The sequence below is a fragment of the Bidens hawaiensis genome, unplaced genomic scaffold, assembly GCF_021521415.1.
Source record: "Bidens hawaiensis isolate Kalapana, Puna unplaced genomic scaffold, B.hawaiensis_p1.1 tig00019793_1, whole genome shotgun sequence".
NCBI classification, from domain to species: Eukaryota; Viridiplantae; Streptophyta; class Magnoliopsida; order Asterales; family Asteraceae; genus Bidens; species Bidens hawaiensis.
The window spans coordinates 268,844-294,898 of record NW_027493003.1 but is presented as its reverse complement, the minus strand read 5'-3'; the positions used below and the strand labels follow the sequence as shown (position 1 = coordinate 294,898).

At 38.3% G+C, this 26,055-nt stretch overlaps 2 protein-coding genes and 1 pseudogene across 2 annotated transcripts; 1 reads left to right on the top strand and 2 right to left on the bottom strand.

Moving 5' to 3' along the window:
• LOC143559234 (zinc finger BED domain-containing protein RICESLEEPER 3-like) overlaps positions 1–6,389 on the top strand; it is a 44,370-nt pseudogene extending 37,981 nt beyond the window's left edge.
• Positions 6,390–10,447: 4,058 nt separating this feature from the next.
• On the bottom strand, positions 10,448–13,174 carry LOC143559229 (TMV resistance protein N-like). The gene is made up of 3 exons (XM_077047876.1): positions 12,101–13,174; positions 11,717–12,007; positions 10,448–11,627 (listed from the first exon to the last, which is right to left on the bottom strand). Exons 1-2 carry the CDS (start codon positions 12,440–12,442, stop codon positions 11,735–11,737), a joined length of 615 nt encoding a protein of 204 aa, XP_076903991.1. The 5' UTR covers positions 12,443–13,174; the 3' UTR covers positions 10,448–11,627; positions 11,717–11,734.
• Positions 12,520–14,076, bottom strand: LOC143559233 (disease resistance protein Roq1-like). Its single transcript, XM_077047878.1, has 3 exons — positions 13,823–14,076; positions 13,629–13,709; positions 12,520–13,201 (listed from the first exon to the last, which is right to left on the bottom strand). Exons 1-3 carry the CDS (start codon positions 14,074–14,076, stop codon positions 12,520–12,522), a joined length of 1,017 nt encoding a protein of 338 aa, XP_076903993.1.
• Between the last annotated feature and the right edge of the window lie 11,979 nt (positions 14,077–26,055).

Below are 26,055 nucleotides of genomic sequence, written 5' to 3'. Positions count from 1 at the left end.
AACAGTGGTCTCATCACCACCAGGGTTCCCCGCCACCTCTTCACTCTCGGTCTCTGACTCTGACCGATTCCCCTGATCGGCAGTAGAGGCAACCTTCGCCTTACCCTTCCCGCCAGCAGCCTTCTTTTTCTGCGTGAAGAAAGGACCATCTGCGGATTCCTCATCAGAAGATGACAAAATTAGAGGAATTCCAGCAGAGGTTTGAGCATTGACAGGGCGAGGGTTAAATAACTCCTTACCTGGCCGCGTGGCGCTCAGAATCGGGTGGCCCGGCGGGTAGACCTCCACAAACCGATCCGCCGTTTGCTCCAAGATGGGCAACTCATTCTCATCAAGAGCACGGGTACCCATCCGAGCGGGACCACCAGCCTCCCGCGGATGCAGGAGCGATTGTAGGTCGTTTCCCTCTGAAAACAAAAGAAACAGTTAGAAGAAAACTTTAAATCAGCAAAGAATATGAAGCATACCGTAAGGAATAGAGTTCAAACCGTATTCAAGGACGATGGGAACCTGTGGCGCCTCCGCCCCAGCATCTTTCAACACCCGGCTCATCCCGAGCATCACCATCCCGGACTCCGCAAAGCGGTAAACCGGAGACTGGACCCGGAAAATCTTGGAGAACCATTCCGCCTCCTCATAGTTGAAGGCGTGAAGGTTCGGGAGAGCTCTCCCGTTCTTGAACGTCATCGCTATGGGGACGACGCGAGCGGAGATATAGAAGAACTCCCGCTTCCAAGACCGAAGACTGCGCTCGGTAGCGCATATCTTCAAACCCTTGATCCGAGTGACCAAGGTATACCACCCCTGGATGCACCTCCAGGAATAGAAGGTCATCAGGCGGTCGACATGGGGCTCCACGCCCAGAATGAGGCACACCCATTCAAAATGGCGAATCTTGGTGATTGCCATTGGGTGTACCTCCGTCAGATGTACACTGTGTCTCTCCAAAACACGGTACACAAACTTCGTCAATGAGAACCTGAGATTCCCATAAACGAAGAATGCGGCATACACCCCTATCTTGCCCTTGGGGGCATCGTACACCGTCTGATGAGGCTTAGGAAACTCAGGCTCGAAAGGCTCGAGCATGAACTTCCTAACAATGTACTGGTACAGGTCGACGGTAAGAGCACACTGGCACTCACCAGCAGTACTCTTATCATCCTTATCAGAAGTAGACGACGGATTCTCGGCATACACGTCAGACTCCTCGGCGGTAGCCTCAAGATCATGAACGGAAGACATGTTTTGAATGTAAAGAAGAACGATTTCAGGAGAATGCTCGACAGAAAAGTTAGAGTATTCGCCGGAAATCGTTTAGAAGAAGAAGATAGGTGAAACTGTGAGTTGAGATGCAACCTCTCCTCCCTTTATATACTCATCGCAATGAATGCGATGAATTTAATGCGGAAGAGAGAGGAAAACGCAGGTGCAATGAAACTATGACACGTGGAATATGCAAGCTGGCAACAACTGTTGACAGGACGCGTGCCGTAAACTTCGCGGCCACGCGCCCGAAAACTCGCGCCCACGCGCCTGAAAAAGCGTCTGGAATGACCATATACTGTCACGTCGCCATAACTTCCTGCACGTCCTGAAACTGTTAGAAGAAACCGTCGGACGACGTTTCAACAGTCTGGACTGTTCTTATCCTTTCACCAACTCTTCAAATTTCAAAAAGATTCAAAAAGATTCAAAAAAGATTCAAAAGTAAGCGGGACTATACCCCTTACCTTGGCAACCAAGTAACTATAAGACAGGTGCGAGTACAGTGTTAAGGCAAAACCCTTCACATACTTAGCACATGTAGGGAATTGAAGCCAAGAATACCTCGGCAACCAAGTAACTATAAGACGGGTGCGGGTACAGTGTCAAGGCAAAACCCTTCACATACTTAGCACCCGCAGGGAATTGAAGCCAGGAATACCTTGGAAGTAAAGTAACTATAAGACGAGTGCGGGTACAGTGTCAAGGCGAAACCCTTCACATACCTAGCACTCCGCAGGGAATTGAAACCAAGAAGGATCTTCTGGGCCATGCTTGCGGAAACGGGAATAACATCCCTGCATAGCGGGAACGTCGAGAACTAGATTGTTTGAAGCTCTAAGATGGAATTGGTTGTTTAAACATAATTGATCACTATGTTCAAAACTACCAAAACCTCATGGAGAATCTACACAAGTGGAACTCAACGCTCCTGACTTGCGAGGAGGTTACAGACCTACCCGCATCATACCCAAAGATCAAGCAGAAAAGTCGGGAATTTCTGCATGTGACATTAGGACTTCCGCGGGAAGAATCCCCATGGAAAACCTTAAAACTAAACCCTTTTCAAAACCCTTTGCTTAAGTCCAAAAGTTCACCTCACTTATTAACAATTCATGAGAAGAACATTGGACTGGGGGGACTTGAAGAGGTAGGTCCCAGCAGAGCCCAGTTGGACCCGCAAGACTCACCTCAAAGAGGGACGTCTGCGCAGTTGAAACCGCAAGACTCACCTTCAACAGGGACGTCTGCGCAAAGGCTAAACTCGCAAGACTCAACTTGAAGAGAGACGTCTGCGCAGAAACCAACTGGATCCGCAGGACCCACCATGCTCAGAGACGTGACGTCCTTACGCGCAGTACGCAAGCTGTTCCCGCAGGAAAAGCCTCCCAATGGTCGACGTACTCCGCCTGTTCCCGCAGTAACGGATACTAGCCATCAGGGAAGGCTACCCGCGCAGCAAGGCTACACGCACAAGGCACTTAACTCTTAAATAATTCAGTAATGTCACCTGAAGAAGGAGTGAGCAAGCCGGGAACACTCCCGCCCAAAGCCGGGAATACTCCCGCCCAAATGAGCCAGTCCGTACGCTACTGGAGGACCTTTTGTACTGTACCTGACGAGGTATGGACAAAAGGTCTGACCAAAGCAGCGACAGCTCACTGTGACAAAGGAATAGTACACAGCCGGCCTGGTCACTATCAGCCGCTGCCTACTCACCAACCCCTGTCACTATTAGCCGCTGCCTACTCACCAACCTGTCGTAGCACGTGCATAGCCTGCAGTTGGTGGAAAGGAATAGTACACAGCCGGCCTGGTCACTATCAGCCGCTGCCTACCCACCAACTACCAGCATGGCATGTGCGTAGCCCACAGTTGGCAGAACAGGAATACTATTCAGCCGGCTGTACCTTCTTGGAAACCTACCTTCGGCTATAAATACTCCAACACCTTGGAATGGTATGGACATTACATTATCTTACATTATCTGATATCTTATTATCTTATCTTCTCTAGCAATCTCTTAATATACACTTATATTCAAGAGCAATCTAGTCTGATTCTCACGCCGGAGGGTGGTCACAAGGAGGTACCCCCCCTTCTCAGTGACGAGCTCACGGTGTCTGTTTTGCAGGTCATCAGAAGAACCATCTTTGCCGGACCTAACCCCTCGTGGGAAACATCTATTTAACCCCCAGATTATCCGTAATCTGCCCGGGGTCAATTAGTGTTTCTTCAGTATTCATAGGTTTGTAGTGGTTTTTATTTTATTTTAAAGGTGCACAAAGAACCAGTTGAACCGGAGATCGCTTAGAACCCGGAAATGAAACCGGTACTGAAACTGTTACGTGCCGGTTTGGGATCGGGTTTGTAAACCTATACTTTGAAACCGGTTAAACCCTAACCGAACAGGTTAAGGCTTGGTTTCAAACCCAAACCGCAACTGAACCGTTGCTTTCTTTGTCAAAACTGGTTCCAGCTAATTTGGTTTTGACCAAGTTTGACCCAAGCCGGAACTGGCTCCAACTAAACCTAGCTTTGACCAAAATCGGAACAGGTTTCAACTAAAAGTGTCTTTAACAGAGTTTGACTAAAAGTGTCTTTAACAGAGTTTGACTCAAGCCGGAACAGTTTTTAACTAAAAGTAATTTTGACCGAGTTTGAACAAAAACGGAACCGATTTCAACTGTAAGTGTATTTGACCGAGTTTAACTCAAGCCGGAACTGGTTCCAACTAAAACTGGTTTTGACTAAGTTTGACCCGAGCTGGAACCGGTTCCAAGTAAAACTGTTGTTGACCAAGTTTGACCCAAGCCAGAACCGGTTCCGACTTCCAATTAAAACTGTTTTTGGCCAAGTTTAACCCAAGCCGGAATCGGTTCTAACTAAAATTTGTTTTGGCCTAAACTTTGTTTTGGCCAAGTTTGACCCAAATCCAAATAGGTTTCAACCCGAACCGGTTTACACAAAAACTCGGTTACTGTACCGCTAGTTCTCATTATGCAAATTAAAGTTTAATTTGTGTTTGTTAAGTTTAGTTTAATCAATTTTCTGTAGGCAAATTAAAGTTAAATTTGTGTTTGTTTTTTCTTGTAATAGCAGATGGAGTCACAAAATACTGAAACAAAGAAAAGGAAACAGAAACTGTTTGTGACTACTTTGAACGGTCCAACGACGACGAGGGGAACATAAAAGGCAAGTGCAACCACTGCTCTCAAGCGCATGCCACAGACCCGTGTGTTGGTGGAACATCAACGAACCAACACTTGTCGGCATGTATGCAAAACCCGAACAATTCAGAAGATGTTAATCATGATGAGGAAGACATTACTCAACTTATAAGGACATCGTTAGCGAAAATGATTATATGCGACGGTCTTCCTTTCTCGTTTACTGAAAGTGGGGGATTTCAAGAGCTTATGAAAGCTGTTACTGGTGCAGGGGATGGTAGTTTGAAACCGGATAAAGCAAAAGTAAAAAAAGCCTTAGTGAAAATGATAATAATCAACGAGCTTCGTTTCTCGTTTGTTAAAAACGCGGGATTTAAAGAGTTAGTGGGAGCTGCATTCCGTGATTTTAGCATGCCTTCACCGTCTGCATTAGCAAAGGATTGTTGTGATTACTTTTTGAAAAAGAAGATGAAGTTAAGAAAGCTGTTTAAGAACAATAAACAAAGAGTTTGTCTTACCACTAATGTATGAACTTCTGAGGAAGAGGTCGATTACATGTGTTTAAGCGCGCAGTATATTGACGATGATTGGACTTTGCACAATAAAATAATCAACTTCAGGTCTCTTTTTAGTGGCGACGGTGAGGATATCGGAAGCACAATTGTTGAATGTTTGGAAGAATGGGGAATTGAGAACGTCGTGACGATTACTATGGATAATGCATCGTATAGTGACGATGCAATTTCGTATTTGAAGAGTAAGTTGCCGAACTTGATATCTAATGGTAAATATCTTCATATTAGGTGTATGACGAGTGCTATAAATTCGGTTGTGAAAGCGGGATTCAAATCGCTAAATAATTCAATTGAGCGTGTTCGTAGTGCAGTTAGATATGCCAGATACTATCCCGACAGGTTCAAATCTTGCGTTGTTGAGAAAAAGTTAGAGCCGAAAAGAGTATTTGTTGATTTCCCTTTTAGATGGGACACTACATATGATATGTTGAAAATGGCGCCCGAATTTGAGGAAGCGTTTAATTTATGTGAAATTAAAGATCCGGATTTCAAAGGAGTTTGTGAAAATAAAGTTCCGGGTCGTGCTGATTGGGTTTATGCAAGAAAATTGGCGTCATTGTTAGAATTCTTTAAAGGTAAAACTATGGAAATGTCTAGTACGACGTATGTGGTAGCTAATCAATTTTTCAGTGAAGATATGGATATCGATACTCATTTACATGAACTGAAGGGTGAGCACGACCCACGCTTTAAGCTTCTGGCGAATACAATGGCGAAAATGTTTGGTAAGAATTGGGGTGATCGAAAGAAAAAGAATATGTGCTGTATTTTGCTGTTATATTGGATCCATGCATGAAGGTTGAGGTTATCAAATATGGTTTTACAACAATTTGTAACTTGAAAAAAGAGCCAAATACCAAACAAGAAGTCGTGGATAAGATTGTTGAAAGTATGGTTAAAGACGTCACGGGTGATTTCGGGTTATTGTTCAGTGAATATGAGTTGATGTATCAAGCAACAAATTCAAATGATGATATAACTGAATTACAAAAGTACCTTCAAGATGCCACTATACAGAATACAGAGGACTTTGATATACTGCAATGGTGGAAACTAAATACTTCAAAGTATCCAACTTTATCAAAAATGGCAAAAGGTATTATACTTTCATTATAAGTATTTTATTTTTAGTTAGTTATAAGACACTAATTTTTTAATATTTTTTGTTTTCGAACTTTTGGCAATTCCGCTTTCAAGCGTTGCTACGGAGTCTGCTTTCTATACAGAAAAACAAGTATTAGATTCGTATAGAAGTGTGTTACCTGTTACTGTCATTGAAGCATTAATCTGTACAAGGGATTGGGTTCGAAAGTCAAGGAAAGACGTCATTATCGAAGATTTTGATGATGAAGATGATTTTTCTGATTCAGATTTTTGAAAAGGTAATTTCATTTTGTTATGTGATTTATAAATGTTTTAATTTATTTAATCTGTATCTTCTTTTGTAGATGTTTCTGAGCAACCTGAATGCGGATCAAGGTTTCAACAGTGATGAAATGCGTTTTTTTTGTTGAATTGCCGTTTCTTTATGTAATTTCGTAAACTGTTTCCGTTTTGTTCATGCGACTTGGTTGAATATTGGGACTGTGTAGTTTTCATGTTCTTCTGTTTACCGTATTAAATCTATCAAGTAATGTTAGATTTCTACTTAATTAACGGCTGATTTTTAATTATTTTTTTGGTTGTTATTTTTCTGTATGACCTATGTTTTTTTTTCCGTTTAATTGGATCATACTGAATGAGTATATATATGGTCACACTTTACCGGCCCGCGAGAGTGACAGACCTGCATCAAGTCTTGACCGGAATCAAATGATCCGAAACATATTTGGTTTGTTGTCCAAGGCCACTACTTGGGTTGCGGGGACATCATGCCCATCCATGGGGCTGCAGGGCGAGCGGCGTGTGGGCTATGTATTGGCTGCAGGGCGAGCGGCGTATGGGCTATGTATTCCATTACCAGAATAAATAAGTCTTAATAAGTTAATCAGTACTCCTTTTGGACATGGCCAATTACTTAGGTCATCTTTAGTGGTTAAATTTTAGGTGGATTGAGTACCCCATTTAAGCTTGGCCGGTTCTTTTACTTAGAGTAGAGGTGCACATTCTGGTTAACCGAAAATCGTTTTTTTTTTTTTTTTTTTTTTTTTTTTTACGGGAATAACCGATTAGACCGGTTAATCGGGTCGGGTACTAACCGGTTTTGAAAAATTAATTAAAAAAGAAAATCGGTTAACCGGTTAAAAACCGGTTTTAATAAAACAATAAAAAAAATCGGTTAACCGGTTATCAACCGGTTTTGAAATCAAGAATATAAACCGGCTATTAACTGGTTGTTAGGATCGGTTAGTAACCGGTTAGGATTGATAACCGGTTTTGAAATCAAGAATATAAACCGGTTACTAACTGGTTGTTAGGATCGGTTAGTAACCGGTTAGGATCCGACCGGTTAGTAACCGGTTAGCTTTTCGGTTAGGAACTGGTTAACCGGTTTCTGTGTGCACCTCTAACTTAAAGCATTTCTAATGGCATAATTATTTCTATAATTACACTAAAAACACTACATTTTCTCTATATTTTTTAATTATATATTATTTTTTTTATACTTTATCATTATATTTGTTTTCTCCTACACTCACAACTTTTAAAAAACATTAAAAAAATTGTGAAGGGTTAACAGTATTTCTCCAAATTTATTTAAACAAAAGTTTCTCTATCTTTTCCACTCATGACCACTTACAACTACTCTATATAATATAGAAAACTCATTGATGATAATATGGAAGACATGTTGGGAATGCTCTTAGATTATCTTTAGTGGTTAGATTTTGGGTATTCTTTTGAAGTGAGGTGAGTAAAGGGCGGGTGAGATAGATTGAGGGTGTAGAAGTTTTTAAGCCTGCAACGTCGTATTTGAGAATCGTTAAAAAATTTTGAGTCAAAGACAAAACAACTTTTGGGCCTTAAGTAACTGAGTTTTTTTTATTGGGTTTAAACACTAGATTTTTATTTGGGTATACTTGGTTATGATTTTAGTTGTATAATTTTTTAAAAATAAAAGTGTGCATAAATTAATTGAGTAATTGGGTTTCAACAATTATAATACATATATTTTTTTTTCAAAAAATATATATAATTATTTTTTTGAGCCTACATAGATGATCGGGCTGGGAACTGTCGACTACCCTGCCCTCCTTCAAAGTCGTCCTTGAGAGCATGGCCAATAGATATGTGTTTGTAGGTTTTTGTGGGTTTGCTATGTGGCACTTGCGAAATATAATACTATATCTATCCTGTGACCTGTCTCATTGACTCACTCACACATTTCAAAAACCCCAATTTTTGTTTCTCTCCTCACTTCTCTGGCAATGCCGATTTTGATGTTCTTAGCTTAGAACTAATCTTCTATCTCCTTCATAACACTAAGAAATTGACCAAACACTCTTTACTGAAGAAACTCTTAGTAAAGAACGACTAAAATTGAGAGAAGAGAAGAGAAGGTTGCTTTTAAAGAAAAAAAAAATAGGTTTATGAGAGAGGCATGATACAGAATTAGCTTAAAAAGACATTGTTCTGAAAAATGTCTAATTGTTCTTCAAACACTTTAGCGATTGATTAATTTCTTCTTTTGACTTCAACATCTTCGAGCATTTTTGTAACGAATTTTATTCTTGAAAATTCATATAAGTGATACACGTGATACATGGTAGAACCATGTATCAAAACTTTTTCGGTGATTATTACTTGCCAAGAAATTAGTACCAAAACTTCGGTAAATACCGGTTGTATATCTGTTAATATTCTCTACAACAACTCTACAATGTTACTTGCTTGTGTTCATCTCCGGCATTGGTAACTTTGTGTAATTCGATTTGTGTATCCGTCAACACTGGTTTATGTTTGTTTGTGTGTGTGTTTTTTTTATGATATAATCATAGGCTTAGGGGGTGTTTGGGAATGCTTATTTTCACCAATTTATAACTTATTAACTTTTTAAAAAGTAATAAGGTGTTTGGGATTACTTATATTGTGAGAGGAAAAGTTCTATAAGTTACACTTTTGTAACTTATTAACTTAATGAAAAGTTATAAGGAGGTAAAATAAGGAATCCCAAACACCCCTTTAGAATGGTTTTCAGTTTAGAGGTGCAAAAATATCCAGTTGAACCGAAGATGGCTAGTAACCTGGAAAAATAGTTTTTTTTTGACCAAGTTTGATATTAACTAGAACTGGCTGTAACCTGAATCGGTTCCAACTTCCAACTTAAACTGGTTTTGACCAATTTTGAACCAAGCTGAAATTGGGGACTAAAAGTCTAAAACTAGTTTTGAACAAGGTTTGTTTTGTTTTTTGTAAATTAGCATTGCATGACGAAATATTATAAATGAAAATGTTGCACGATTTAACAAGCACACCCCCAAGCAAGCTACCAAAGGACACCCAAAACAAGCTTTGAGAAATCCATATTAGAAAACCAAAACACTTGTACTAAAATAATAAAGTAATACTAGTAGAGATGATATCCTTTCCCCTCAAGTTACAAACCAAGCCATAAGAAGGCAACCGGTTGCAAAAAATATTGCTAACCAATACTCCTAGCCAAACACTAAAAACAAGTAAACATAACTATTTACGGGGTGGGGTGGTAGGTTTTGAACTAGAGGTGTACAAAACCGGTTTTTAATTCAAACCGAACCGGTTTGGTCAACGGCTGGTCAAAACCGGTTTGACTTAAACCAGTTCGGTTTCTAAACCGGTTTAGAAGCAAGATAGGATGGCCTGTCGGTCGGTTCGGTTTTATAAACCGGTTTATGCCGGTTTTAAACCTGTTTTCCTCAAACCGGTTCGATTTTAAAACCGGTTTTATAGATCTTAAGGGGAACAGGTGCTGAAACTGACGGTTTAGGTTGGTTTGGGAACCGGTTTGGTTCGATTTACCTAAAACCGGTCCCAAACCGATTTTTTTGTACACCTCTATTTTGAACCATGCTTTTTTTTATTTGTCTCCAATAGGATTTGAAGTTTAAACCCTCACCCATTAGCAAAGCAAAACCTATCTAGCTCTTACATACCACTTATCTAACTCTTAGATATCACTGGCCATTGATAAACCCAATTAGGCAAAACCTTATCCAAAATAGACCCAACTATTTAAGAAGAACACAATGTCAAAGCCAAAGTTGGCTTAACTTGAATTTTTGGCTGAACACAACGTCCAGAATTTTTGGTTGAATAAACAATTAAAAATTTCAAATGAATGTAAAATTAATAACAGAAGATAATTACATTTTATATATTATAAAACTCACAAGCTTAAATATTCAAAGACTTCGCTTTGAATACTTCCTTTCGAATCCAAATCATCTCTTATACTGGTGTTGTAAGTGGCTATCTTATTCTTCACAGGTGTACGTACATAGTAGAAACGCCCTAAGATTACTGTCACGGATGTAAAACCATACGACTCAAGTTGCCCCATGGACCCATAAATATCCAGACCTTCCAATTGATCAATGCTCTGCGGAAAGGAACTTATGCCTGCACCTGCTATATCTAACACTTCCAAACATTCTAAACGCCCAAACTCCATCGGCAATTTCTCCACCAGAGTACAAAGGCGTAGATCTAAATATTTCAAACACTTTATCTCACATAAACTGTTGGGGATCTCTCGTAGGGATCTACAATCCGTTAGGTGCAACTCCTCTAAACTCTCTAATCTACCAAAATCATTGGGTAATTGCTCGAGAAGCCAACAAGATTCGAGCTTAAGATATTTAAGATGATGCAACATACAGATGCTATCCGGAAGATGCTTAATCTCCATCGACAAAAAACACAGCTTCTCTAGACTTTGTATCCGGCCCAAATCCTTGGGCACCTCTGGAATACTTCCTTTAAGTGTAAACTCTCTTAAATGATGTAGACCAGAAATGCTTGCCGAAAAAGACTCAAGGTTTGTGCAAGCACATAGACCAAAAGAAAGAAGCTTTTCAAGATTTCCACTCCATGAGAATCCATGTTCAACATATTCACATTCAAACTTCAACTTTGGCCAATTACTATTAGGATGCAACAGACATACATCTGTGGACATTGCTATTAGTTTTAATGTCGCCAAAGAAATAAGACCAGCTGATTCAACCTGTTTGTCGACAAAAGCGTACTTAAACCTCGAGAAACCACTTAAGTTTAAGTTGACAAGCTTTTTTAAACATCCCATCGGAGCGCGGATTTCTTGAAGATATGCACATCCTCTAAGATCTAACTCATTGAGATTTGGAGTCAACTTGAGGTCAAGGTTACTGACCTTAGAACGGCTAAGGTTGTTGTCTTTGAGCTTTGGACATTCAACAGTCATGTGGACTTCTACTAAGTGATTACATGCTTGAAGATTTAACTCCTCAAGATGTGGAGTCATTCCGAGGTTAATGTTACTCACCTTAGAGCCACTAAGGTTGATGTATTTGAGCTTTAGACATTTAACATGCATGTGGAGTTCTGCAAAGTCAGAACATTCTCCAAGATCTAATGTTTCAAGATGTGGGGTCATCCCAAGGTCAAAGGTTTTCAACTTTGACATATGGAGATCAAGATATCTAAGCTTATTAAGAACCTATCATAAGAAGAAACAAGAAAGATGAATATCAATGTAAACACAAGAATAAAGCATCATGCAACACAAATAAACAACCATTATTCTACCTTTCTTTCTCCCACTTCTCAAAGCTGAGATATATTGCTCTTACCCATTTCCAGGTTAACAAGCTTATTTGCTCTAAATGTTTTAGGTAAAGAGTGAAAAGGGTATCTATTCCAACGTAGATGTCGTAAAGCATCCGGTAAGTACGGGCTAACTTCATCAACTTCCCATTTTCCATATCCGTTATCCACATAAAGAAATTTAAGTTCCTTCATCTTTCTAAGTCCTTTCATAATAATTCCTGGATCGACATCCGTCAACATCAGTTTTATACTTCTTGTTGCTTTAGTGCCCTGTAAATAAATAAATAAAAAAAACACATGAAAATTTTTCATAACAAGTAAAATGTTCTAGGTTTCTACGATGCATATAAACTTAAAACTTACCGATTCATTAACCAGTATATCTTCAATTTCCTCCTTAATCCATAATCGACTATGCCTTCTAGGCTCATTAAGGTGCAAACGTCGAACAATATTCCTGCCCATTTCTTCTATATGGTCATGGAAGCCTAACCGGCCATCATTAGAAATATTTATCAAAGATTTCTGCTCAAGAACACTTAAACCAATTTGAGCGTTAAATCCACAGCTTTCAAGTACTCTGATTGCGTAGTCTTTCGTTTCACCTTTTAGTAGGCATGCAACATCTAGAAATAGTTCTTTCTGATCACTCTCTAGACCATTATAACTTAGTTCCAATCTTCTTAAAGTTTTCTCTAATGGCATTATTTTTATTCTTTCAATGGCATCTACCCATTCACACTCACTTCTACCACAAAGATGTAAACCCAAAACTTTGATTGTTAAGGGAAGACCAGCAGCATAATGTACAACTTTTTCAGAGAGATCATCATCCGTTGATTTGGAATCTCTCTCTTAAATGCGTACCTACTAAAGAGACAAATTGCTTCCTCATGTGATAACAAACTAATATCGTGAATAGAGTTCACTCCTTGTGCCACCAGCACTTGTTGATCTCTTGTTGTGACGATGATTCTACTTCCTTTCTTAAACCAACTAAGCTCACCTACTAACGCCTCAAGTTGCTCTGTATCGTCCACATCATCGAGAACAATAAGAGCCGTTTGATCACACATCTTCTCTTTCATCAAATATTTCCCTTCATAAATACTTGTGACATCAATGTTTTGATTATTTAGGATATCTTTAAGGACTTGCTTTTGCAATTTCGCCAGACCAGTTGTAGAGCCTTTTGAAACCTCTCTGACATTATCAACAAAGCTTTTACCATCAAACGATACGGATATATCATCAAAAACAGCTCTTGCCAAAGTGGTTTTCCCACCACCTCCCATTCCCTTGATTCCTATCACGCGAACATCTTTAATATCCATTTTTAAGGACGAAATTACATTCTTTACTCGGGTCTCCATGCCTACTAAGTTCGGGTCAACGCGTAAGCTAACGGAATGTAGCTTTAGTGAAATTACTTTTACAATATTTTGGATGAATTTTGATTCATGGCTGCGTTTTAAAGAAGATTCAATTAGATTAGTCAAAAATTTCACATGAACAGTTAGTTCAAATCTGTAATATAAAATCATTAGCTGCTAAATCAAAATCTGACAATCTTGGGATTTCCTAGGTACTAAAATTTTAGTATACATTAACTATCGTTACAGAAGTATAAGTATCTTTTCATTATTTTTTCTTTTTTGTGGTTAATATTGAAATTTTAATCTTGTTTTATATAATTTGCTATTTTAAACCAACCTATTTTTTACCCGACCCCTTTTAACAAGGCCCATATTTTACCCCGTAATAAAAAGTAATGTATCCACCCCTGCTGCCCTGTACAATCATATACGAAGCAGTAGCATAGTGATATATTCATGTTTTAGGTTCAAGTTTAAGTTAGAATATGTCAAAAAAAATGAGATGACGGAATTACCCATCAACGGTGTTCTTCAACTCCCACCCAGCTAGACCGGCTGCTTCTTTAAGAGCATTTTGCCACATCATCTCCATTATCCTGTTTGCCAAAGTGCAAAACTTTCTTAGCATTAGCAAATCAAGAAACTTCTACTTTAAAACACAAATCATTTTCCAGTGAACAAATATTAATGCAATGATAAAAGATGTTACCAAATCCACATCCTCTTCCTCTTCCCCTTTCCCTTTACAACAAGTTTTGCAATGGCTTCTCCAACTGCGTGGCGGACTTCGGAGGGTTCCACATCAAAGAAGACCGGGTAAGCAGTGTGCTCCATCATCTTTACGAGCTCCTCTAAGCACCACGATGAAGATGCATAGTTCTTCGAGAAAACAATTATGTAAAATCTTGACTCTTCAATGGATCTGATGAGTTGCTCACCGATCCTTTTCGATTTTTTCATCATCTTTGTAAGTTATAATGCCTTTATGTTGAAGAGCATGATAGAAATGATCAACAAAGGTCTTACGGGTGTCTTCACCCCGGAAACTTAAAAAGACATCGTACTTGAATCTCTTTTGAACTGATGAAGCTGAAGTAGATGTCATTGCTTGAAGGATTAATTGAGATGAAATCTTGTATGAACTGATAAGAGATTACTTGTTTGGAAAACCCTTATAATGGGCCGGTGACAAGACTGCTGTTTGAGGCTGGCTCAAAATTATTGACTTGTCGGCTTTCAGCATTGTAGTCGACTTTATGGGTGTAAGTCTAATGATTTTATTAAAAATAATAAATTACAATGAGCAGCCTCCATATTGTAGCAAAGCTAGCTAACCCATTTCTCCCGATCTTACAGAAAAAAAAAAAAAAAAAGAAAACAATACACACACAAAAACTTGGACCATGTAGATAAAAAAATATTTATCTATTCGATGTACTTTAAAAATATTTACTTATTACCTAATTTATACTTTCTTTTATTTTTTCAACCCAAACATAAAATTAGAGTACACATAATTAAATAAAGTTTACACTTACTTCCTCTTTCACTCTCATTTTTTTGCAAGTAACAAAAAAGTTTTTTACTCTCTCTCTTTTCTTTCTAATTTTCGGCAAAGAGGAGGAGCCAAGGGAGGAAGAAAATTTTTGAGTGCAAATCCTAGCTACAAGGTGTTTGCTTGAAGGCTTTAAGGGTATACAAGCTTGAGGAACTTCTATCTTGAAGTTCTAGCCTACCATTCATCATCCCTTTTACATTTCCTTGGTTTTGAAAGGTAGTCTTTAACATGCATGGACTTATAGTGACATGCATGTGTTTGATAGTATTTCATATTTGGATCTGGGTTTGGGTTTTGCATGTATAAAATTGGTTTTATACACTATGAACTAAAAAGATTTAAAACATTTATCCGCTGCGTTTTTGGTAAAAGTAAGTTTTTATCACTTTGATAATCTTGTTAAAACCCAACAATGGCATCAAGAGCCGCTTATACGAATGCATGCTTCATTAGACCTAAAAATTTTCGGGTTTATGGTAGGTTTACCATATGGCCGAAAGTTTTTGGGGTTTTGGTTTCCCCATGGTTTTTCAAGGTTATACTTTACATGCATGTGGTAATCTTGAAAAACTAGGTCATTTGGATGATTGTTTACTTTGTTTGGACAAAACCCGAAACTTTCGGTTTGGTTAAGGTTGGGCCGAAAGTTTTGAGGGAAAGGGGAACCATTTTTTGGTCTTGGATTATTGCATATTTGGATGTGTAATAGATGTTCATAACCTAGACATGGCCTTGTGTTTGGTTGTATGATTGTGTTGTGATTGATAATTTATTTGATATGGTTGTAATATTATTTGGGTTATGTAATCTATTTATTCATTCATTTGGTTTGTAATAATAAATAGGTTAGATGTATTTCTTTTACTAGAAAAATGTATTAGGATATATTTTGTAAAAGAAAATGCATGGAAGGAAACCCAAATAAAAGATGGAGACCACAACACGGAGTGAACACTTGGAGCATTTGGATGCGGGATCAAGTGGGAGTTCACCGACACAAGTTCATGTTCTTATGGGTCCCTTAGGAGAGACCTTTTTGACACACTTGTCTTCGGTCAACAACTGTTGTCAACATTAGGAGGCTATGGCTATGAACTTGTGGTTGTATGTTTTGTGCTTGCATGGTTGATTTTCTTTTGTTTGTGTTATTGCAATATGGTTTGCTAACTACTTAAAATCAACAACTCGCATAAAATTGGTTCCTTAGAAATCGTTAGGTAATAAAAATTGGTTTTATTAAAGTCTATTGATTTCTTAATAAAATGGGTTTTATTAATAGGAACTTTGTAAATGGGTTTTCAACTAAGTACCATACATTTGAATGCATGCAAATGAAAGATACATAAATTTTTTTCCAATCTAGAATTTAGAAAACGAAAATCCCTTTTATAAAATAAGTCTAACACCATCCTTTTATACGACACTCGAATCATTTAGGAACTCGATATGGTATAAAGGTCACCTAACCATGTTGGAGGAAACTTGGGAGTTTGAGGTGGGTTTACTATATAAGTGGGATAAAGGTCACCTAACCACTTGTATATGTAAACTCACATGTGTGTATAAGTAGGATGACTTAAATTGGAAACCATGTGAATAGGGTCACCGAAGCATGGTGTACAATGGTGTTGATGGGATTAAACATTCCAACTAAACATAAGATGTTTAACCGATCCCATAAAACTAGAAGTTGCAAAGGGTTGCAATCGTTAAGCGTTGACTACCTTGTTAATTTAAATAGTAGGATAAAGGTCACTTAAATACTATTTGAATGTAACGTTGGGTTCTAGATTTTAATCATTAATTGTCTTGGAGACATAAAGGGTATTAAAGATTAAAATAATTGATATAGAAAATATTAAAATTGAGCTTTGTTATGTTTGTAGATGGCCGTAATCAACAATCCACCTAACGTTATTATTCCACCCGTAAATAACCTATCACTAAGATCTATTCTCGATAAGGATCGTCTAAACTATACCAACTTTATGGATTGGTATCGTAACTCGAGAATCGTTCTCAAGCAAGAAAAGAAATACTACGTAATAGATGAACCTATTCCTGATGAACCTAGTGTTGACGATGCCGAAAACTATAACAATTGGGTAAAGCACAATGAGGATTCGGTGCAAGTTTCTTGCCACATGTTGGGAACTATGATTCCCGAAATTCAAAAGGATTTTGAACTTTATGGGGCATATGACATGATTACCCAACTTAAGGAAATGTTCCTTACACAAGCTAGGGTGGAGCGCTTCGAAACGGTTCGAGCGCTTCATGCATGTCGTATGGAAGAAACCCAATCTGTTTCCTCCTATGTGCTTAAGATGAAAAGCCACATTGATCGTCTCGAGTGCCTTAATTGTCGTGTCTCAAACGAGTTAGCCACAGATTTGATCCTAAATGGGCTAACCAAGAAATTTGAGACTTTTGTTATGAATTATAACATGAATGGGTGGGACAAGAGCATTGGTGGGCTTCATGCAATGCTCATGACGGCCGAGACGGGAACGGGTAAAAAGGTTTTACCCGTTCTCACGATCAATGAGGGAGGCAATAGGAAGAGGCATCACCCGGAACCTAAGGCAAAGGTTGCCAAAGGTAAGGGACAAGTCATGGTTAAGTTCAAGGGAAAGGCGAAAGCGGGACCACCCAAACCGAAGGAAAAGAAGCCAAAGGTTTGCGCGGAGGATCCTTGTTTAGGATGTGGGGAGATAGGGCATTGGATGAGGAATTGTCCAACCTATCTCAAAGAGTTGAAAGCTAAGAGGGCAAACCTCGGGTATAACTTTCATGATTCATGTTGATCTTAATATTATTTCCTCTAACACATGGGTATTGGATACCGGATGTGGAACTCATATTTGCAATTTGTTGCAGGGGTTCAAAGGAAATGAAGGATTCAAGAAGGGAGATATTAGTGTCTTCATGGGCAACGGAGCAAAGGTTGTTGTCGAAGCCCGAGGGGACTACATTTTGAAGCTTCCAAATGGTTTGGAAGTTATTTTAAATAATATTTTGTATGCTCCTAGTTTGACTAGGAATATTATCTTCGTTTCCTTGTTAAGACAATATGGTTATGATTTTAAGTTTATGGATGATTGTATTTATGTTTTAATGAATGATGTATTTTAATTTAAAGCAATGCCATCTAATGGAATTTATGAATTGGTTCATAATAACACATCTTATGATAACATGTTATACCAATCAAGCACCAAAAGACTCAAAATGGATTTGAGTAAAACTTATCATTGGCATTGTCGCCTTGGTCATATAAACAAAGATCGCATACATACACTTCAAAAGAATGGTCTTTTGGAATCAAGTGAAGGTGATTCATTTGATAAATGCGAGTCTTGTATGTTAGGAAAGATGACCGAGGACCCCTTTAGTGGGACAAACGAAGGGGCAAAAGACTTATTAAGTATCATACACTCGGATGTATGTGGTCCTTTTAAGGCAATGACAAGGAATGGTGAAAGATACTTCATTACCTTTATTGACGACTATAGTTGTTATGGGTATGTGTACTTGTTAAGACACAAAGATGAAGCTTTTGAAATGTTCAAAATCTTCCAAAATGAAGTACAAAATAAACTCGATAAAACCATCAAATTACTTCGTTCGGATAGAGGAGGAGAATACCTAAGTGATGCTTTCCAAGATTATCTTAGGAGTTGTGGGATCATCTCACAACTTACTCCACCCGGAACACCACAACACAATGGTGTATCCGAAAGGAGGAATCGAACTCTATTGGATATGGTTCGATCTATGATGGCTAGAAGCACATTGCCTCTATCATTTTGGGGTTTCGCTTTGCTCTCTGCGGCCCGTATTCTAAATATGGCCCCAACCAAGAAAGTGGACAAGACACCTTTTGAAATATGGAATGGAAGGGCTCCATCATTATCATATTTAAAGGTATGGGGTTGTGAGGCTTATGTCAAGAACAACACCCAAAACAAACTTGAAAGTCGATCCACTAAGTGTATCTTTGTAGGATATCCCAAAGATTCTATGGGATATTATTTCTACAACCCAACTGAGCAAAAGGTGTTCGTTGCTCGAAAGGCCGAGTTCTTGGAAACTAAGTTCCTTATGGAAGGTACTAGTAGAACGGTGGAACTCGAGGAGGATCGAGAACCACAAGCCGATACACGTTTGGTTGATACTAACAATCATCAAGAGGTTGTTGAGAATGATCAAATGGTTGATCAAAACACACAAAACGTTCGCAAATCCGGTAGAATTAGTCATCCACCCGAAAGATATGGATTTTTCATGGATGGATGCTATGTGGTAGATTTGGATGAACCCACCACATACCGTGATGCAATGTCACAATCCGATTGTGACAAATGGCTTGAAGCCATGAACGTTGAGATGCAATCCATGCATGACAACCAAGTATGGGATTTGGTTGTACCACCTCTTAATTCCAAACCGGTTGGAAGTAAATGGGTTTTTAAGAAGAAAACCGATATGCATGGAAACTTGGATACTTATAAAGCAAGACTTGTAGCAAAAGGTTTCACTCAAACTCAAGGGGTTGACTACGATGAAACTTTTTCTCCCGTAGCAATGCTAAAGTCTATTAGGATATTGTTTGCCATAGCCGCACATTATGACTATGAGATATGAAAAATGGATGTCAAAACCGCTTTTCTAAATGGGCATATTGAGGAAGATGTCTATATGGTTCAACCCGAAGGTTTTGTCGATCCACAACATCCTAACAAAGTATGCAAGTTAAAGAAATCAATCTATGGATTGAAACAAGCATCTAGAAGTTGGAATCACCGTTTTGATGAAGAAGAAAAGAAATCGGGATTCATCAAAAATGGTGATGAAGCTTGTGTGTATAAGAAAGCTAGTGGGAGCATCATTACCTTCTTAGTATTTCTTAAAGGTCTTTGGCAAACCCGTAACAAAATCCATTGAAATCTCATCCCATTTCCATACAGGAATTTCCAACGGCTGTAATAAACCACTGGAACGCTGGTGGTCAATATTTACTTGTTGACAAGTGAGGCATCTACTTACGTATCTGGCAACGTCTTCCTTCATGCCACTCCACCAAAAGTTCTGACGTAAGTCTCGATACATCTTTGTGGATCTTGGGTGAATAGAGAATGGTGAGCTATGTGCCTCAGCTAGTAACGACTCTCGGAGAGCGGAGTCATCTGGCACACACAATCTTTTGCCACACCAAATCACACCATGCTCATCCATTTGTAATTCTGACTGTTTACCTACCTCAAGGTTTTGCACTATTGCCCATAATTCGCCATCATACCTCCGCGCCTCTTTAATCCGTGAGATTAGGTTTTCATTCTAGCTAAGTAACCGACAGAGTCACCAGCCTGAATACCGATACCCATCCTATCCAGATCATAGATTATACGAGGGTGAATTTGAAGACAAGACACAGTTCCGAAGTTCTTTCTACTCAACGCGTCAGCTACTACATTAGCTTTGCCTGGATGCTACTGAATATTTGCATCATAATCTTTCAAGAGTTCTAACCACCTTCTTTGCCTCCTATTTAGCTCTTTTTGCGTAAATATATACTTGAGGCTTTTATGGTCAGTGAATATGTCGCAAGTCTCGCCGTAGAGATAGTGACGACAAATTTTTAACGCGAAGACTACAACAGCTAACTCCAAGTCATGCGTCGGATAATTAACTTCATAAGGCTTTAATTGGCGCGAGGCATAAGCAATGACTTTACCATGTTGCATTAGCACATAACCAAGGCCTTTCTTTGAAGCATCACTATAGATCTGGAAACCTCCTGATCCAGAAGGAAGAGTAAGTATCAGAGCAGATACGAGTCGTTTCTTCAATTCTTCAAAACTCTTTTCACGCTCCTCGTTCCAAGAATAATTTACTCCCTTCCTTAACAACTGCGTAAGTGGTGAGGCAATGACGAAAAATCCTCCCACAAATCTTCGATAGTAGCCAGCTAGGACTAAGAAACTTCTAACTTCTGTAGCAGAAGTGGGTCTAGGACAATTTGTAATTGCCTCAATCTTGCAGTGTCCATCTTGATTCCTTCTGCCGATACTATATGACCAAGGAATGCAACTTGGTTGAGCCAAAAGTCGCATTTTGAAAATTTTGCATACAAATTTTTCTATCGCAACGTCTCAAGCACTTTATGTAGGTGTTCCTCGTGTTCTTCCTTGCTTTTAGAATATACCAGGATATCGTCTATGAAAATGATAACGAATTTATCTAAGAACCCATGAAATACTCGGTTCATCAAATCCATGAAGACTGTAGGGGCATTGGTTAGTCCAAAAGGCATAACCAAAAACTCATAATGACCATAGCGAGTACGAAAAGCAGTTTTAGGAACATCCTCGTTCTTGATCCTTAGCTGATGATAACCTGACCTCAGATCAATTTTTGAGAAGAATTGAGCGCCCTGAAGTTGGTCGAAGAGGTCATCTATACGAGGCAGAGGACACTGATTTCGAATGGTAATCTTATTCAACTCTCGGTAGTCAATGAATAGACGCATGCTACCGTCCTTCTTCTTTACGAACAAGACTGGTGCACCCCATGGTGAGACACTTGGTCGTATAAATCCCAATTCAAGCAACTCTTGAAATTGCTCCTTTAGTTCCTTTAATTCTAACAGAGCCATACGGTATGGTGCTTTAGAAATCGGCTCGGCACCAGGAATCAAATCGATAGTGAATTCTATTTCACGGTCACGTGGTAGTCCTGGTAATTCTTCTGGAAATACATCATGGTACTCGCGAACAACAGGATGGTTATCAATGCCTTTTTGAATAACAGAGGTATCCTTAATCGAGGCTAAGAATCCAGCATAACCATGCGATAAAAGCTTACGAGCCTTGAGCGCAGAAATAATCTTAAGATTCTTATGGGGTACAATACCCTGATACACAAGCTTGGGACGACTAAGATCACAAAATATGACACGTTTAGAAAAACAATCAATAGTCACATGGTGACGGGTTAACCAATCCATTCCAAGGATTGCATCAAAGTCAGACATAGGCATCGAAAATAGATCCGCTTTACACACAATGGATTCAATATGTATCAGACAATCTCTATATACGTGAGTGATTACGATCGAATTCTCTATCGGAGTGGAAATAGTCAGAGTGGGATCTAACAGAGTTGGCCTAATTGGAAGGTACTTGGTAAAATACTGAGAAACTATAGAATGTGTTGCGCCCATGTCAAATAACACATAGATACTACGTTCACCGAGTTGAAGGGTGCCGATACAGTACCTTGAGCGTTAGCAGCATCAGTAGCAGAAAGTGCGAACACTCTTCCCCCAGTGTTTGGTGGTGCAAGTTTTCCTCCAGCAATCTTCTTAGTATCTAGTTTAGGATAATCTTTAAAATATATGCCCTGTTTGGCCACACCTGAAACATGCTCCCATAGCTCTATGACAGACGCCCCCTTGTTTCTTGCAACAAACGTTACATGGAGAGCTTGCGGTCTGGTTCGGGTTTCCATATTGATTCAGTGGTTGAGCTGTGATCGGTCCCATATATGGCTGAATCTGATTCTGAGCGGGTTTCTGATTTAAGATTTTAGCCTGCCATGGACGTGCTTGATTGCTAAGGTTTCGATTTGCTTAAACCCTACGTTCCTGATGTTGTGTAGTGGCTGAGGATGATTGAACCAAAGCCTGCTTGGGCAGCCCGTCTCGGTCTCTTTTCTTATTTTCACCAATTAGAGATAGGAATTCTTTCCTCAAAGGTCTTGATGGCATCACCTACTTCAGTAAGGTCTTTAAACTTCATAAACATAATTGACTTTCGAATTCGATCACAAACTGCCCACTTACACTTTTCTGCCTGCTCTTGAGCTGAGCCTGCTGCTCTCCCAATAATACCAGCCAATCTTGAGAATCGAGTCATAAACTCCGAAGCTGGTTCATTGTCCCTCTGTCGTATAGCAGCATATTCCCTTACGTAGGCTTCTCTATCAGTGGTAGAGAAATACTTCTCATAAAAGAGGGTGCAAAAGTCAGCCCATGAAAGAGTAGCAGCATAGGCATCTCCTCCTTTGACTTGCTTATATCCTTCCCACCTAGTTTGTGCATCATCTTCTAGTTTGTAAGTGGCTAATCTAACTTTATACTGATCTGCAACTCCTAAAACTTCAAAGATCTTCTCAATGTGTGCTATCCAGTTTCGTGCTTCCAGAGGAGTAGCAGCGTGACTAAAGGATCTGGGCTTCTATTTTTGGAATCTCTTAATCCACACATGGATGCCTTCAGCAGTGGCATTCTCGTCAATCACAACTCCATAATTAGGAGGAGCATTAGCGCGTCCTTCAGAACGAGTTTCTTGCAAAACTGCCTCTACGGTTTGTGCAACAAGGTTAGGAAGTAATCCAACAAAAGCTTGATTGATAGCAGAAACGATGGTTTGATCAACTGGAGTTTCATTCGAGACGAGTCATTGGTTGCGCGAGTGGTCTTGCGGGTTTGTCGACGAGGCGGCATCTAAAAAAATTAATAATGAACTGAATACAATATCACAATATATGTTAACACATAACTGATTTAAAATTATATAACTAAAATAACTAAACTGAAACATATTATACAGATGTGCCCATAAACATAACTGAGTCTTATAATATGTGACGACATACAGGGGGCCACTCCTGTATACCAATCACTCGAAATGGCGTAAGCTGGAATACCCACAACCATTTCCTGAGACTGAAAACTGAAACTGAACTAGGATATATCCATACGCCTCCTAATAGCTATGTACCACACCTGTACTTAAGAGACGCTGTGAACTAATCTCTCCGTCACCGAAGGAGCACATAACATCGATGCCACAATGTTATGCCCGTGGGACACTCCACGGGAAGCGAGTGCTCAGGGTAACAGAGTACAAATAATCTGAGTTATACAATAGCAGTTCATATCTTAACACATTACGGAACATGCAATAATGAGTACAATTTAATAATAAATATATCGCAAGCTAACAAGTCAAATAACAAATCATAATCTGAACATGAATCGAACGGACGGCCAAATGAATCGAGGTGTCAAAGACGTTAGGAGTTCCAAAGGTATATAATATCAACGGGGTTTATAACAATCGAATTTGGTTGGTTTTTCAGAGGTTTAGAGTGGGGTAAGATCCCCTTTTATAGTTGGTGTTGTAGGACACCTAAATATCTAAAGAGAGTAAGGCATGTATAATTATTAATAGTATGGTTGGACTAGTTATCATTGTTTACTTAAGGGAATGGGAAAGAAAATTGAAACTGTTGAAGAATAGAAACATGGAGGAAAGATGTAAGAAATGAATGATTATCATGTTTAATGAAAGAAAACGAGTTGCAGAGGTGCTGCCATTTTAGTCTTAGAAGAAAAGTAAAGAAGATATGAGTAGGTTTTATAAAAAAGGTGTATTGTCCAATTACATGTGGTGTCTTGTATTATTATTATTATTATTAGACTATTTCTTTTATTATTTATATGTTAAAACTTATATATTTTATTATTATTATTATCCACTGATTATTCATGTCCTTTTCTCTTTTTTTTTTTGTTACGTATTAATTTGTTTATTATAAGAATTTTGTGTTTCTTGTTCTTTTTATTATTATTGATCATTGTTGTTTTTTTTTCCGCATAATTAAGCATGTATTCATTTATAAAGTTACGGTTATTTCAGTGTGTATCACGAGATCTAACCTAGTTTTCCATTATTACTCTCATCCAACTCTTTCAAAAGCTCTCAAAGCATATTTATGAGGTACCAAAAATTTTGAATTTGTCTTAATATCCATAGCTTTTACTCATTATTTTTATTTAAAATTGTTTATCTTGTCTAAAAATGGTGTTTTTGTTTCTTTTTTAGTTATTTTAAGTGTTTTTATATATCTATGTATATTATGTATGTGTATATATATACATATATATTAAGTGCACATGCGGTTTTTTTTTAAAATTTTTTTCAAAACCGTTCGGTTATTATGGTTAACGTTGAGGCGGTTTTCTCGGGATATTTTTTTAAAACAGTTAGGTTCGATTTAGTATTTTTGGTTTTTTTTAATTCCGGTTTGATTTTTTTGATTTTGTACACACCCTTAAAATATATCTATATAACACACAGACACACACACAAATATATATATATATATATATATATATATATACACATATGTACCTATGTATGTGTTTTATATGTATTAGTTATATATATTGTATGCATTCGTATAGGATAGATAACCCTTTAGAGTATGTACCCATCCAAAATTTACCTAATAGAGATAAATTTTGGATTGTTTCCTTTTGGGAATGCTTTTTGGATATTATATCTCGTTTAGGATATGTATACATTTTTATAGGTTGACTATTTAAGAAAAAAATCAGAGTTATTTCCTTATACTCTTTCGAATTTGCGTTTTATACGCATACTTAGGAAGTTGAGGGGAAATGCTGCCAATTTTTTCTTAAATAATCAACTTGTTAAAATGTTTACATACGAGATATAATTTTCAAAAAGTGGGTTAGGATCCACCGCCTTAGAGCACCAATTTACACAATATACATATATTTATTTGTTATTTTATTTTCAGATAGATAGTAAAGACCGGATGTATGGTATTCCAAGTATTAGCAAAACATATATAAATGGCGTTCAAGGTTTTCTTAAGGCTGCCCAAAATAATCAAGTGAAAGTTAGAGAGGAAATGATTTGGTGCCCTTGTAGGGATTGTTAAAACTATAAAAGATTTGATAATATCAATGAAATAGAGTTTCATTTGATGACTCATGGTTTTAAGCGTAGATACACTTGTTGGTCAATGCATGGTGAGTAACTTGGTGATCGTGGCACGCCGTCAAATAATTTAGGGAATGACAATAAACGTAATTCAATAAATGATGATGATGGGGATTTAAATGACACCAACGACATTTATCGACATGCTTAACAATTTAGAGACTGATGTTGGTGATGATGAACTAGGCAAATTAAAGCATCTTGTTGATGATTTAGAAAAACCATTATATACCGGTTGTTTGAAAATTTCCAAACTTAGTGCTGTGTTGAGATTTTTTAACGTAAAGACTATGCACGGATGGAGTGACAAATTTCACAGATCTATTAGAGGCTGTGCATGAAATGCTTCCGGAAGATAACGAGTTACCAGTTTCGATATACAATGCAAAAAAAAAAAAATTATTATGTGTCCGATGGGATTGAAAGTTAAAAGAATACATGCATGTCCAAATGATTGTCTGCCGTACAGAAAAAGTTCAAAAATCATCACAAGTGTTTTAACTGTGGTGTGTCGAGGTATAAGCATAAAATCAAAATGGGTGAAGTTGGCAATGATGTGAAGAA